This window comes from Peromyscus eremicus, chromosome 8a, assembly GCF_949786415.1.
Source record: "Peromyscus eremicus chromosome 8a, PerEre_H2_v1, whole genome shotgun sequence".
NCBI lineage: Eukaryota > Metazoa > Chordata > Mammalia > Rodentia > Cricetidae > Peromyscus > Peromyscus eremicus.
The window spans coordinates 89,934,831-89,950,541 of record NC_081423.1 but is presented as its reverse complement, the minus strand read 5'-3'; the positions used below and the strand labels follow the sequence as shown (position 1 = coordinate 89,950,541).

At 47.8% G+C, this 15,711-nt stretch overlaps 1 protein-coding gene across 1 annotated transcript in view; it reads left to right on the top strand.

Annotated features, from left to right (window-relative positions):
• Positions 1 to 15,711, top strand: part of Prkca (protein kinase C alpha) — a 399,699-nt gene that overhangs the window by 363,803 nt on the left and 20,185 nt on the right. Inside the window, exon 14 of the mRNA XM_059272016.1 lies at positions 11,382 to 11,462. Within this exon, the coding sequence (XP_059127999.1) occupies positions 11,382 to 11,462 (81 nt within the window). The remainder of the gene's footprint in view (positions 1 to 11,381; positions 11,463 to 15,711) is intronic.

The following is a 15,711-nucleotide window of genomic DNA, read 5'->3' as shown; positions in this document are numbered from 1 at the left end:
TCATGTGTACAGACTGCATTCTTATCTGTTTCCTTGGGACAGGGTCCTGCTGCATAGTCCAGTGTGATGCTTAGTTTTTAATTGTCAACTTGGCACAATCTAGAATCCCCTAGGACTGTGGTTGTCAACCTTCCTAATGCTGTGACTCTTTAACACAGTTCCTCATATTGTGGTGACCCCCAACCATAAAATTATTTCATTGCTTCTTCAGAACTGTAATTTTGATACTGTTCTGAATTGTAATATAAACATCTGATATACAGAATATCTGATATGTGACCCCTGTTTGGGAGTCATGACCCACAGGTTGAGAACCATTGCCCTAGACGAGCTTCTTAATGAGGGATTGTCTAGATCAGCTTGTGCTGTGGGCATGCCCATGGAAGATTATCTTGATTATGCTCATTGATATGGTAAGACCCAATGTATGGTGGGTAGTCCTGTTCTCTAGGTTTGGGTCCTGGGACTATATGAAAGTGGAGAAGACAAGCCAAAATATGCGGGCATCCATTCTCTGCTGTTGACTGTGGGTGTGGCTCTGTTTCAAGTTTCTGCTGCCTCCACTTCCCCACAGTGATAGACTGGAACCTGGAACTCGGCTAAAATAAACCCTTTCTCCCCTAAGCTGCTTCTTGTCAGGGTGTATTATGGCCACAACCAAACAGGTAACTAGGACACCCAGGCTGCTTCCTTTCTTATCCTCTCCCCTGCCCCATGCTGTGATTTAGGCAGGGCCACCATGCCCAGCACTGGCTTCCTTACCCCCTCCCCCATCCCAGGCTGTGATTACCTACCCATGCCCAGCACCAGCTCACATTCTAGAAACTCACTGTGCCAAGTGTGATGCCTCCAGGGCTCCCTGCTCTTCAGTGCTGACAGCTCAGGAGAGGAAACATCCTGGGAGCCACAGCTATGTCCAGCTTTCTCTCTCTGTCCAGTTGACTCTCACTGAAAATGTAGGCAATGCAGCCTGGGAAAATCAGTTGCCACCAGGTCCCCTCCCAGCCTCTACTCGTCTGACATACTTGGCCCCAAGAATATTTAGTGTTTTGGGAAAAACCAAATAGGTTCAAGGTTTCAGAATTCGCTCAAAGGTTAAACTAATTTTATCATCTGTGTAAATCTTCCTGCCAGGCAGAAGCAAAATAATTATCTTAGATGGCGTTTTCCCTAATAGGCGAAGCAAAGATTGAAATATTTATGGCTATTTGTTCAAAAACCTTGAAATCGATTCATACTGTAGCCTCTCCCTAATGGGTAAAGATGGGTCAAGGCGAAAAATGTCACTCACAGATACAACTTGAGAGTAAAGATGAAAAGCCACGGAAGGGCTACTAATCAGAAAATAATTCTAGAAGCTGCATGAGCAGGAGTCTCCTTGCTCCAACATACCAAGAATTCTCTGGGTCCACAAGAGTCCTTGAAAAAACTAGTCACAAGACTCTTAAGTACCAGCGTGAGAGGCGTGGCTCAGAGTCCAGGGGCACCCTCTGAGATGTTCGGGTTCTTGTGTCATTGAACGAAGTAGTAGACCAGGGATATGCAGATATTGATAGATGTAGCGACCATTTATGGAGAAAGAGAGGGGCTCTTGAGAAGGAAGTAGTTCAGAGAGCTGGGAAGAGTGCAAAGCTCAGAGGCCACGCAGGACCACAAGAGTCTCGTTCTCATGAGTCTTTCATCCCCATCCTCTGCAAGTCATCTATACAGGCCCGCACTCTTGGATGCTTGGAGATCCTGGGCCTATTTCCTTCACAGATATTGTTTCCTTATTTGAGCCTCTCTAGGAGGGCTCTTCCACCTTCTCTCCCATTGGTTTCTTTCCTATCAATCTTGATGCCTTGTTTGGGAGAAAGGCGATTTAAAATGCCTACCTCACCAGCGACGTCTTCTTCCCTCCTTCCGTGAAGGAAGTGACTAGCCAGTGTCCTTCTGTGTACTCCTGCTGCAGTGGGATTTATAGTGTGTCACACATGGGACATCCACAAGCCTTGCTAGTGCAGGGGATGCACTAAGTGGGAAGAGCAGCTCTCCCATGATGTGTTGGCTCTGTCCCAAGGCCCCTGAGCACATCTTGATCAGTGTATTGAGGTCCTGTGACTTGCCCAGGACCACACACCTGGTTACAGGCAAAGGTAGATTTGGATGTGGACCCTGAACCTCCTGACCCAGAGCCCATACATTTTTTTTTTCATGTATTACATCCTCTCTAGAGTCATAGGAGAAAGGCAATTTAAAATGATCATTTAGGGGCCAGGCAGTGGCTGGGTGGGTAAAGTGCTTGTTGTTTAAGCATACAGACCTGAGTTCAGATCCCCAGCACCTGTGTATAGGCCAACCACAGTAGCACACTTCTATAATGCTAGTGACAAAGGGACAGGGACAGGGGGATCCTAGTGGCTTTAGGCCAGCTAGTCTAACTGTATATCTGAGCTCTAGGTTTAGTGAGAGAGCCTGACTCAATCATATGGAGAGAGATTGAGGACCAGTGTTGACCTCTGACCTCCACAGGCACATACACACACAGGTTAGTGCATGCACACACACACGCGCATGCACACAGTAGGCGAGGGATGAATAATAAATACACTTTAACATAATATTTTTATTGATTATTTGGAAATTTCACATAAGGCACCCCGATCACATTTACTTCCCAGTCCTCCCAGGTCCAACCCCACCCTTGTGACCTCCCCCAAGGAAAGGCTGTGAAAAGGTATAGACAATTAAAAGAAAAAAATTACAAATCTCAGTGAGAAAATCGCTCTTGCGGTCTATGCAGCCAAGCAGTCAGGCAGTAAATTGGCACTTGGCTAATAGAGAAAGGCGAAATGAGAGCAAAGCCGAGCGGCTGCAAGCCTCCTCCAGCTGCCGTGGACCGTGGGCCCCAGGCCTGGCCTTAAGAAAAAAGGCGCTTGATTAAAGAAAGAAAATGATAAACCCAGCGAGGCTCTGTTTCTGTCAGAGGCCAGTTTCTCTCTGTGTGGGGTCACAGTCCAGAGACTCCAGCACTGGAGAGAAAAGGAATCTATGCTTTCCCTCAGAGAAATGCTTAAAAGAGCCCACATCAGGCTTTCCTCGGGCATCTTCCTTAAATTGTGTGAGTCTCCTGGGAACGTCTGTGGATTATGTAGGGTACACGACCTCATGTGTTCTATTGCCTGCCTGCAACCCTCATCTCCTAACTCCCTGCCTCAGAGCCCATCCACTCTGCCTCATTCTCTGCAGCCTTTGGTACCCTCTGTGCTGTTGTGCCCAAGAAGACAGTGTGCCTCTTCCGCCCCGTCGTCCCCTCCCAGTGACCTTCAGAAAGGACCAGGTCCCAGTGGGTTCGCTTCTCTTTGGTGAATGCCTACTACATTCTAGACCAGGGCGAGCATGCCATTTGCCGTTTGATCCAGTCATCAGTTCTGCTTTGCGCATAAGGAAATGATACAGAGATTTGGTTCATTTTTCCCAAGGCCCCAATAAGGTAGGCCTGGGCTCTGCACCCAGGGCTGGGCAGCTTTCTCCTGCAGTGCCCACTGTCCTGAGAAGAAGAGAATTGCAGCTTCCACCTCCGCTGACACCCTGAGCACCCATCACACCCCCACAGAAGCCTGTGAGACCTGTGAGCTGCTCTCACAGACACAGCTCGTTTCCAGTGCCCAGAGGACACTCTGTTGTTCCCTCTGGGTACTCACTCTGCTGTTCCCTCTGGGTACTCACTCTGTTGTTCCCTCTGGGTACTCGGGGACCTACATTAATTGGCTCTTCATTTAGAGGTTTGTTTAAATCCTGTGAAAATAGACCAGGGATTTCTGAGCTGTATTTTACCTCTTCCTCTGTGAAATTGCCTAAGTGATGGTGGGGAGGAAGTGGGTGTCTCAAGAGCCATAACCAACATTTGTTCATTTCCTCGGTGGTCCTCTTGCTCACACCTGGTGCCTCATTTAATTCCTACACCCATCCACTAGTGCTCTGAGGGTGGTTGTGCTTTCCCTGGTTCACACAGGAAAAAGAGACTTGGAGAGGGGCGGTGGCCTACCCAAGGCTCACAGATAACAAGAGGGACCTGGCCAATCAGCAGCCCCTTCTCTGTGCACATTCCTCCCTGTTCTTCCCAAACACAGCTCCAAAGAACTGCTGGACATGAGATCTCACAGCTCTGGAAAACCTTTGTTCCAACTAAAAAGCTCGTACAGACACAAACCTCATCCCTAACTTTCCTTTCGAGTCTTTACTAAGTAAATAGTTACTGTGTTCTGAAGTGCAGTTAACATTGAGTGGTTCTCTGGGGAGTCCCTGTGCTGGTCCTGCAGGTGAATACTGAGCGATGAATCCCAAAAGGCAGATGCTGCCCAGATCTGTGTAGGAGCCACCTGCAGAAAAGCCACTGAGATCATGACAATGCATTTGATTCCAGACTCAAGAGATCATGGCAATGCGTTTGATTCCACTCTCACTGGTTTCGGCCCTGTGTCGCCCTGTGCAATCTTAACATCCACCACTGAAGACAGACTTCTGTTCAGCTTCAGACTGTTGTATTCCTTCCCATTTGCTAGATCCTTGCTATAACCTGCTCTTTTAATAACTTAGTGTGACATCTGTAAAAAGGGATCATCATAATTTCTTCCTCAAAGTACAGCTTTCAGCACCGAGTTTGACTTGAACGAACTTGTCCTGACTCAGAAGAAGCAATCCCTAAACCCATGTCTGTTGCTTGTCAGTTGCTTCTATTCTGTCTAGTGTAACCAACTCAAATGAGCATGTGCACAGAGGCCAGAGGAGGACATCTGGTCATTTGCTATATGCTTTCGGGTTTATGCCCTTGGCAGGATCTCTCACTGAACCTGGAGCTGCACTGGTGACCAGCAATTCCTGGCAATCCTCCTGTCTATGCCTCCCCCAGCACTAGGATTATGAGCCCATAAAAGGTTTTGTGGTGGGGAGGGGCTAAGGGTAAAACTCAGGTCCTCATGTTGTCATAGCGAATGTCCCTCCCTTTGGATTGGAAAATGATTCCCATCCCAATAGACATAGACACGTCCTGTTCTCTTCAGTCATAAGCAGAGGCATCATTTTTGTCTTAATAGAAAACGTATTATTTTGACCCTTATTTCCTAGTCTTCCACCTCAGGTCATATCCATATCCGTTGTTCTCATATAATGTATTTCTTCTTCTGGAGATTTCAAACATTACAGGTATTTCTCATATAATGTTCTAATATCTGTGATCAGAGATATTACATTTCCAAGTATTCATTTCACATCCATCTCCCCAGTTAGAGCCATTATCCCTGATGTCTAGCAGGATGCCCACCCAAAGTCGTGACCTGTCAGCCATAAATGGTGACAGATAGAGAAGGAGAGAGTGGGAGGTATCACTGTAACAGAAACTCATGCAGTTGCTTAAAGGTAGGGCGTGTGTGTGTGTGTGTGTGTGTGTGTGTGTGTGTGTGTATCTTTTGTGGTCACTTCCGTGTCCCATGCTGTAAGTAGTGTCTGACACATAGTTAGCTAGTATTTGTTGAGGGACTGAATTGAAAGGGTTAATGTTAATTTGAATGTCCAGGTGGCAGTAGTCAGTTCAGAGTGTTCAGTGTGTGTTCTGAGGACTGCCTCTCATGAGGGAGTGTTTCCTCTCTCCTCCCTTGAGCCAGGTTGACTTTATTTCACCCACATGCCTAGGGGCCAGTTCTTATTTCTGATGCCAGGCACTGTGGGTGACATGTACTACAGTTACCTGACATAAGCACATTTGAGTGTGCACAATGCCTTCTTATCCCTACCACACATTCGCCAGGCAGAGGCTGGGATTCCAGGATCACAGCTGGGGAAAGCCAGCAGTTGTGAACACCTTGTCCAAGGACACTTGGCCCCCGTGGGGCAGAGCTGGTCCCCAGCAGTTGGACTTGGAACCCTCTCACCCCGGTGTGTTTCCCATTGAGTGTTGAGCTTGGATGGGTCATTGGAGTGGAGTTTCAGTGGGAAGCCTCACCCTTGCCCTGCTACAGTGTCTCCTGCGTATCACCCTCTAGTCTCAGGCCTGGTGCAGCTGAAGGGAACAGTCAGGAGCCCCGAGGATGTTCCCTGACCTTACAGATTGACAAGCCTGCAAACCTCAAGCAAGCACTTTTCTGTTCTTCAGAACCCTGAAGACACTCTCTACATCATCTCCAAGCCCTTTCCAGTCTTAGCATCCTGGCCAGCCTGAAGGCCTTTTAACTTTATACACGGGAGTCAGGTGGGCCTATGATCTACTCAATTCTCCAAGAAAGCCTTCTGTGTCTACCCAGGACTGAGTGAGGCCTTGATGCTGGTACAGAGGTCGGTCCCCTGTGGTGGGTATGGTCTCCATGAGGGGGAATCTGGGCTTGGGTGAGGCTGAAAACCATCTCAGGAGCTGCCTGGCCCTCAAGTACAGTGAGTGAGTAAAGGAGAAGAATCGGAACTCAGGGTCCAAACAGGACATCCAAGAGACCCCAGCAGGCCTGCCTGCTTCCTTCCCAGAGCTGCTGCTTGAACGGGTAGCCAGTGTTTTTGATGGTCTGCGTTCCCTCCTTTGGAATTTATGGTGGTTTTCAAAACAACCATAACTCTTCCACCAAAATAAAATATTTTTACTTTTGAAAAAAAGGAGGACTGTCTTTTGTTTCCTTGAGAATAAAAAGACATGAACACATTTTATGGATGCAGACCATTTTTTTTTTCCAATGGCAGCTTGGAAAGAGCCTCTGTGTGTGTGTGTGTGTGTGTGTGTGTGTGTGTGTGTGTGTGTGTGTGTGTTCAGACTTTTCACTTATTTAAGAATGTACCCTGGACAGTCAGTAGACATTATACAAAAATAAGATAGGGGTCCATTTCAAGCCTATGAACCAGCAGAACCAACTGTCTTCATACTCTGTGGAATTACAGGGTCCATAGGCAGAGTGCTTTCCCAGCTGCTTGGCGCAGCTTAACATGAACCACCTCTACCAAGCTGACTTTCCCAAGAGATGTCTAGGAAACTGCCCTAAGCCAGAACAAGCAGTATCTTCAAATGGTCAAAGTGAAGCCATTGAAGTCATCTGAATGACCAAGGATTGTGTCCAACCTTGCCACTGACTGGCTGTATAATCCTGAGCAAGCTCCACACCTCTGTCTGCCTCAGTTCCTCTTCTTTAAAATAGACCTCAGAAGGTCTAGATGAATTAACAGATGAAGACCCTAGCCTGTGGTGGTGACGTTGGTCATGTCCTTGTTACTTCCAGTCTTGTCCCACAGTGTCCCCAAGCTCTGCCATCTCTGACCTGTCAGAAGTCAGACATCGTCTGAAAGTGTTCACTACTCCAGGATGCCTTTAAGCCAGTAGCCTTGGCAGAGGGGAGAAGGCTGGGTGGCCCTCAACCAATGGTCTTCCGGTAGCCCTCACTGGGCCCATTGGCCTGATGGGAAATGAGAAGCCACCCCCTGATGCTTTGATGCCCTGGTCCTGTGCCCGTTCTGGAAGAAAGCCTATTCATACCTCACTTTTACAAGACAGGCAGCCATTTGTAACATCCTGACAGTCCCCCAAGCAATTGGCTCATATACATATAATCACAGTGATCATAGTGACAAATAGCTGTAAAAGGAATGACAGTGGCCCGGTCGGGGTCTGTCTTCAAAGCCAAAGTTCAACCTCCCATGTGCTGCAGGGAAACCTGCCAACTCTAGACCCTCTTGCCAAACTGGCCTCCTTTTGTGAGCTGCCCCATTATGGGAAGCCAAATTGCCATGGCAGCCCCTGGCCCTGGGCCTCGGCATATCAAGCAGCCCAAGCTTGGCTATAAGCCTCCCTTGGTCCACAAGTGCCAGAGGCACCTGCATCTGTCCCCATTGGTGATGGACCCAAGAGACTCTCATAGCTGTTCTGTGCTCTCTCAACCTAGTCTTCAGCTCAGAGCTGAAATCCCGGGGCCAATGTGAGCCAGAGAACCTAAGTGAACTGTAGAGATTGGTGGGCTCTGTGGGTCCAGAACCATCACCGTCCAGTGAAAATGAAGAGCCAATCACAGCTGCATTTAGCAGGCATGATTTTAATGGTCACAAAAGAAACAGATGAGGTTGATTTTGTTATATCTTATTTAACCCAGTATGCCCAAAGTTAAAAAATTGCAAAGGAACTATTTTCCTTTTTTTTATGAAATTATCAAAATCTTATAACTACTTTACACCTAGAGACATCTCAGTTCAGACTGGCCATATCTCATATGCTTAGTAAACACATAGCTAATGGCCACTGGACAGCATGGCTCTAGACAGCATCCCAGATATGTGGGTCTGACGGCCGGCCCTCAAGAAGGGTTCCCTAGTTACCGCTTCCCTTTCTGCCTGGGGTTTTGGTTCATTAGAGATGTTTATTCATAGCAGTAGACCCTTGAGGGCAAATGTGCTTTACTGTGGAAAGGAAGTTCTGATGCTGAGGTTGCACACTGTACCCCGGAACTGAGATCATCTGGTGTGCAAGCCGAGAATGGCACTGATGAACTTCTCGGAGAAGGAGGGAGTGGGCTGCCTTCCAAATGTCACCTTCTTATTACAACTGACAGCATGGCTGTGCCCAGAGTGACTATGATCCTGGTCTGGTGGCTGAGCAGGCAACTCAGCTGGGCCAACAATGCAATGGGTAAAAGAAAAGCCATTGGCATTTGACATTCTGCTTTTGTAGACCTTGGAGAAGGGAGAGGGTGTTATCAGCAGGGGCCATGGGAGTTTAATGCTTCAGAAATAGAGGAAGCTGGGCCTGAGTGGTGGGGAGAAGGGAGAAAAAAAAAAAAAAAACCTCTGTAGGTAGCTGTGACCTTTAGGAGCTGTAGCTCCGTGTGAAGAGAAACTGAATTCCCACACCCTCCGGCAGCTTTCTAGAATCAGACATGACTTAGACCATGTGAACATGACTTAGCACCATGTGAACACAGGAGTCTGGCTGATGGACCTACTCGGGTATTCATGGCATATAGAATATGAACTAAATGGTTGCCATGCGTGGTGACACATGCTAATATCCCAGCAGTTAAGAGGCTATGAGTTGGAGGCCAGCCTGGACTGCAAAGTAGCAAGACCCTGAAATGAAATAAAGTCTAAATTCCTCATTTATCTAGCTACTTTCTGGGTTCAACATCAGCTCCACAGGAGAGTGAGTAACACAGATTATAGGAATTGGCTTTGTATGCTGAGGATAGCAGTTTATGCAACTGCTTTTACAACATCATTATACTACCATTCTTTAAACCATTTAAAATTATTCCCCTTTAGGCTGATCTTCAATACCCTTTGATAATATTTTATCAAGTCCAGCATAGATATATTTGAAAGCCAAAAAAATCTCTTTTAAAAATAGGAACCAGCATTCAAAAACCACTTAATCCTTAAGTGGGTTTGGCAAGTCTGTTAACTTTCTGAGTCTGTTTTCCCATCTATAAAATGAGAATCGTCGTGTCTCTCCATCATGCGGCATGAGAAGATGTACATAAAGTGTTCCACATGTAGTAGTTCAGCAAGTGGACTTTCACTCTCCAAAGAGGGTTTTTATTGCTGTTTGGTCCAGACAGAAAAGATGAAGAAAAGGTGAGGTAGCAATTTGTTAGTAGTGGGGTAACTGAGTCTAGTCACTGGTGTCTCGGTCTCTTGCCACTGTGGAGGTCTGCTCACCACTAGCCAGCAGAGATCAGGCAGCCCCACTCTGTCTTGCATTAAGACATCCAGACCATGAGTATCCAGAATCACAGTGTGCCAGGAGACAAATGAGCCGGTAAATGCCTCAACCAGGAAGTCAAATATCACGTCCTCTCTCCATCCATTACCCAGTTCTATTTAAAAGTTTAAGTGTTTAACCATCCAAGGGTATACTAAACAAAACATAAGACATTGATGAATCGTGATGAGTATTTATAAAAATTAAAGCAGAGGATGCATATCCTTAAGATATAAAGAACTTTCATTAATCAATATAAAAATGTCCCTGTAGTCTATGTGAGGGGACACACACTGTCCTTTCTACAGTGTATCCCTAGCACTTCCCATAGTCTCCAAAAGAATGAATGGATGGGCCTGTCAATCAGGACAATCAGGCAGCTTACTAAAAGGAGAAGCACAGGTGTCTAATTCCCATGTGAATAAAATGGAAATAAAAAGACTACTGAAGTATCACTTTCAGTCATCAAATTGGCACTCTGGGAAACAATGACAGTGAGTGCTTTTGGTGAGAATTCAAGGACACAGACTCAACTCTTTTGCTGCCCATCGGGATGCATTGTGGTACCCTGCAAGCAGTCTGGCAGTATGTCCAAAGCTCTACTTCTGAATCAAAAAGAACTATTTTGACCCAACAATTCTACTCATAGGAATTTGTCCTGCAGAAATAATCAAAGGTTTTTGCAGAGATGTTCATGGCCTACTATTTTTTTAAAAATGTTGTATTATGAATGTTTTGCTCACATGTATGTCTGTGTACCACTCACTTGCCTGGTGCCCATGGAGAACAGAAAAGGAGGTCGGATACCCTGGAACTGGAATTGCAGACATTTGTGAGGTACCCTGTGGGTGCTGGGAATCGAGCCTGGATCCTCTGCAAGAGGAACAAGTGTTCTTAACCACTGAGCCATCTCTCCAGGTCCCCGTGCTCTACTGTTGAATAAAGTAACTAACTATATATAGGCTAGCAGGTTGGCATGATCCTATTTATAAATTCTCTTATTAGTTAATTCTTATTGAGACTAACAGCCACCAGGGATAAATCAGTAGAAATTAACTTACTGATCGTCACCATGCTATCCATAAACTAACCATTGTGTAGTCATTCAAAAGTATGTGACCTCTCTTGATGTAATTCTTTTAGGATTTATTTATCTTATGTGTGTGTGCTCCTGAGTGTATGTATGTGCGCCATGTACATGCAGGTGCCTGCAGAGGCCAGAAGAGGGCATCAGATCCCTTGGAACTGTAGTTTCAGACAATTCTAACTACCTGATGTAGGTTCTGGGAGCCAAACCTGGGTCCTCTGCAAGAGCAATAAGTGTTCATAATCCCTGAGCCATCTCTCCAGCTCCCTCTTATGTTTTTTAACCATTAAATCTAACTCACTGTCTAAATATTTTTCACCACGAGAGTAAGTAGATCTACCTTCAGACAGTAACATCTCCAAGTGAATCCACAAGAGGAATCCCGAAACAAGATTTGGGTGGTGTATCCTGGAATGGCAGTTCTCATTGTACCCCCTTTGAAGGGTCCTTTTCCTTGTCCCTCTGTGTCGAACAGAATTTACCACCACCTCATTTGCAAGAGCTGAATTTACACGCCCACCTGCTTGACTTAACCTCTCCTGACAGGAGCTCTTTGAGTTACTGCGACACGTGACTGATGTGTTTGTTTTCACACAGATAATTGCTTATCAGCCGTATGGAAAATCTGTGGACTGGTGGGCGTACGGTGTGCTGCTGTATGAGATGCTCGCGGGGCAGGTAATGTTTCACTACATGTTTGCATTTGTTTGTTGCTGTTGCGTGGGGTGTGACTTCCACTCAACAGAGGCAGTGATGGCAGGACAGTGTGGCAAATGTGGCTCTAAATCCCTGACCCAGGGACAGAGGGAGAAAAAGAGCAGATGATGTGCTCCTGATCATAGAAACTCCAAATGTAAAGTAGCAGCCTAGAATGTGGACAAGGTAGGTACCATGCTAGAGTATGGATACGTAGCCACCATGCTGGAGTGTGGACAGGTAGCCACCATTCTGGAGTGTGGACACATAGGCACCATGTCAGAGTGTGGACACTGTGGGCACCATGCTGGAGTGTGGACACTGTGGGCACAATGCTGGAGTGTGGACACTGTGGGCACAATGCTGGAGTGTGGACACGTAGGCACTATGCTGGAGTGTGGACACGTAGGCACCATGTCAGAGTGTGGACACTGTGGGCACCATGCTGGAGTGTGGACACTGTGGGCACCATGCTGGAGTATGGACACGTAGACACCATGCTGGAGTGTGGACACCTAGCCACCATTCTGGAGTGTGGACATGTAGGCACCATGCTGGAGTGTGGACACGTAGACACCATGCTGGAGTGTGGACACGGTAGTCACCATGCTGGAGTGTGGACACTGTGGGCACCATGCTGGAGTGTGGACACGTAGGCACCATGCTGGAGTGTGGACACGGTAGACACCATGGTGGAGTGTGGACACGTAGGCACCATGCTGGAGTGTGGACACTGTGGGCACCATGCTGGAGTGTGGACACGTAGGCACCACGCTGGAGTGTGGACACAGTAGGCACCATGCTGGAGTGTGGACACAGTAGTCACCATGCTGGAGTGTGGACACTGTGGGCACCATGCTGGAGTGTGGACACGTAGGCACCATGCTGGAGTGTGGACACGTAGGCACCATGCTGGAGTGTGGACACGGTTGTCACCATGCTGGAGTGTGGACACAGTAGTCACCATGTCAGAGTGTGGACACGTAGACACCATGCTGGAGTATGGACACGTAGGCACCATGCTGGAGTGTGGACACGGTAGGCACCATGCTGGAGTGTGGACACGTAGACACCATGCTGGAGTGTGGACACGGTTGTCACCATGCTGGAGTGTGGACACGTAGACACCATGCTGGAGTGTGGACACAGTAGTCACCATGTCAGAGTGTGGACACGTAGATACCATGCTGGAGTGTGGACACGGTAGTCACCATGCTGGAGTGTGGACACGTAGGCACCATGTCAGAGTGTGGACACAGTAGTCATCATGCTGGAGTGTGGACACGGTAGTCACCATGCTGGAGTGTGGACACGTAGGCACCATGTCAGAGTGTGGACACAGTAGTCATCATGCTAGAGTGTGGACACGGTAGGCACCATGCTGGAGTGTGGACACGTAGGCACCATGCTGGAGTGTGGACACAGTAGTCACCATGCTGGAGTGTGGACACTGTGGGCACCATGCTGGAGTGTGGACATGGTAGGCACCATGCTGGAGTGTGGACACAGTAGTCACCATGCTGGAGTGTGGACACGGTAGGCACTATGCTGGAGTGTGGACACGTAGGCACCATGTCAGAGTGTGGACACAGTAGTCATCATGCTAGAGTGTGGACACGGTAGGCACCATGCTGGAGTGTGGACATGGTAGGCACCATGCTGGAGTGTGGACACAGTAGTCACCATGCTGGAGTGTGGACACTGTGGGCACCATGCTGGAGTGTGGACATGGTAGGCACCATGCTGGAGTGTGGACACGTAGGCACCATGCTGGAGTGTGGACACGGTAGCCACTGTGAGTTTTTCAGGATCTCAGAACTGGCATTGGCTTGTAGTTCCCTATAAATTGATCAACAAAAATTATCCCAGCCATTGATTATGACTTATTATTAAAGGAAGAAGCCAGTGAAACTCGCTGGTAGCCTCTTCCTATCCCCTCCTTTCTCACTGTTGGCAATGGAGTATTTTTTCACCCAAGTCCAGCAAGGCCAAACTTCCTGTTTTGAAAAGGCAAGTTAGATTTCACTTTAGATGTGACTCTTACCCGAGAAACAAGTGTGTTGCCTCGCATGGCACTTCCCCATGCAATGTCTTCAACAACTCAGCCACTGCAATCCATCCTGACTGCTTTAATCAACAGCCCCCAGATCTCAGTGGCTGCCTCCCACTCTCCATATGGTCCTCTGTGCCCAGCAGAGGTGGCAGATGAGGAAGGTGAGTCCGAGGACAGCTTTCTCCTGTCCTTCCTCTCTGCTGTAGTTGAGGGTCTCTCAGCCCTCCACTGGCACACCTCGTTTCAGCCAGTGATGAAGAGAGAGTGGGGGAACAGACACAGGGAACACTTTAGAACGAGGCCTAAGTGACAGCAGTCACCCCTGCCCATGTGGCACAGGCCATTTGACTCTCCCTGTCCGCAGAGTGGGCTGGGATGCAGCGCTGTCTGAGAGCTTGGCTGGAGGCAATGGTTTGGTCAAGCCTTGAGGATCTCTGACTTTATTCCTGACTTAGCCACTTTTCTATTGCTGTGATAAGACATCATGACCAAGGCAACTATGAAAGAGTTTAATTTGGGGCTTAGAGTTTGTGACCATCATCATGGGGAGCATGGCGGCCCACAGGCAGGCATGGTGCTGGAGCAGTAGCTGAGAGCTGAGATCATTACCTACAAGGAAGAGGCAAAGAGAGCTAACTGGGAATGGAAAAGCCCACCCCTGGTGTCACCCCTGCTCCTTCAAGGCCACAGCTCCCACTCCTTCCCAAACGTTCCACCAGCTGAGAATCAAATATTCAAACATATGAGCCTATGGGGGCCTTCTTCAGACCACCGCAACAATTCTGCTGTTGGCTTTTGTTTTAATTCCTAGAACTCTGAGCTGGGCCTGGGGACCTTGACCTTAGAGCCAAGAATCTTAATAATCAAGAATGGACAGAAATGCCCATACTAAACGCAGAGACATATGTTTCTGGGGAGAAAATGCCCACCATTCTGAGATGGTCCATTCATCGACCATAATTTATTTGCACACTGAATGCTTCCTATGTACAGTGAGGACAGAATAGACAGAAGTCCTCACCTTCATGCAGCTCACAGCTTAGAGAAGGAGAGAGACAATAGACTAGTTGGATGAGGAAAATGTGTGTTCGTGATACACCAAGAGAAAAAAAGCATGTAGCCTTGTGTAAGAACCAAAGGGAAACCGCCAATGAGGCTAGGGCATGGCAAGGGAGGGGGAGATCTTCTGGCCATGTGAAGACAGTTGTCATCTCAAGATTTTTACTCCAGGATAGGAAGCCTGTCCTTTATGTCCCTGTCATTATCTCATATCTAGAAGACACTTAAAAACTTTTTTAACTATGGAAAAATGCAAACACACCTGCCTGCATTTGGTCAGTATTCCCCAGTCTGTTAAGATTTGAGTGACATAGAAAGAGTGGTTTGTTTATTCAGGTCCCCTCCCCCCTCGAATCTGAGCCTTCCTCTTGGGTGGAATGCCTCAGTGCATAAACAGAGAAAAGCAGGTTATGCAGACTCACTGTTCTGTGGCACACAGATAGGGAAGCATGGGTCCTGTGCTTGAAGTCAGTTTCCCCTCTTGAACATTTTGACAACAAAATTTGGTTGTGAATTCCCAGCCACCTGGGAGCCTTGCTGATCAGGTAGACGAAGTGAAGTGTAGGCCCCTCTCTGATCATGAGTGTTGAGCCCTCAAGTCCAGAGACATACCCTGCCTTCATCACAAGTCACATTTACGTGTGCCAGCCAGTAAAATCATCCGGGCAGAGACACGGGCTGGGTTTCTAAGGGCACTCACCCCATTTTCAAAGAGCATCCGTGCCTTGACTCCTTATTGGCTGACAGAAGACTGGGGTTTCAGAACAGCCTGCAGCGAAGTCCTCTCTGTCTCCTCTCCTTCCTCCCATCTCTCCTCCCTCTTCCCCCTCCCCACCAACGTGCCTGCCTTCTTCTCCAGGACTTGCTAGGCTGCATTCTCTAGTGAGGAGCCTGGGAACTAAGTCTTCCTTGGGCTCCGTGGTGGCGACAAAAGACTTGCCAGATCAGGAAGGTACTGTTCGTTTCGGCTCACAGCGCGCGGGTGCTCAGAGGTCATCATGGTAGATGCTGGAGGCCGCTGGTCACATTGCAGCCAATCAGAAAGCAGAGAGGGGTGATGGCGGCTGCTTAGTGCCTTTCTCATCTCTGTCCCTTCCTGGACCTCAGCCCATGGGCTGT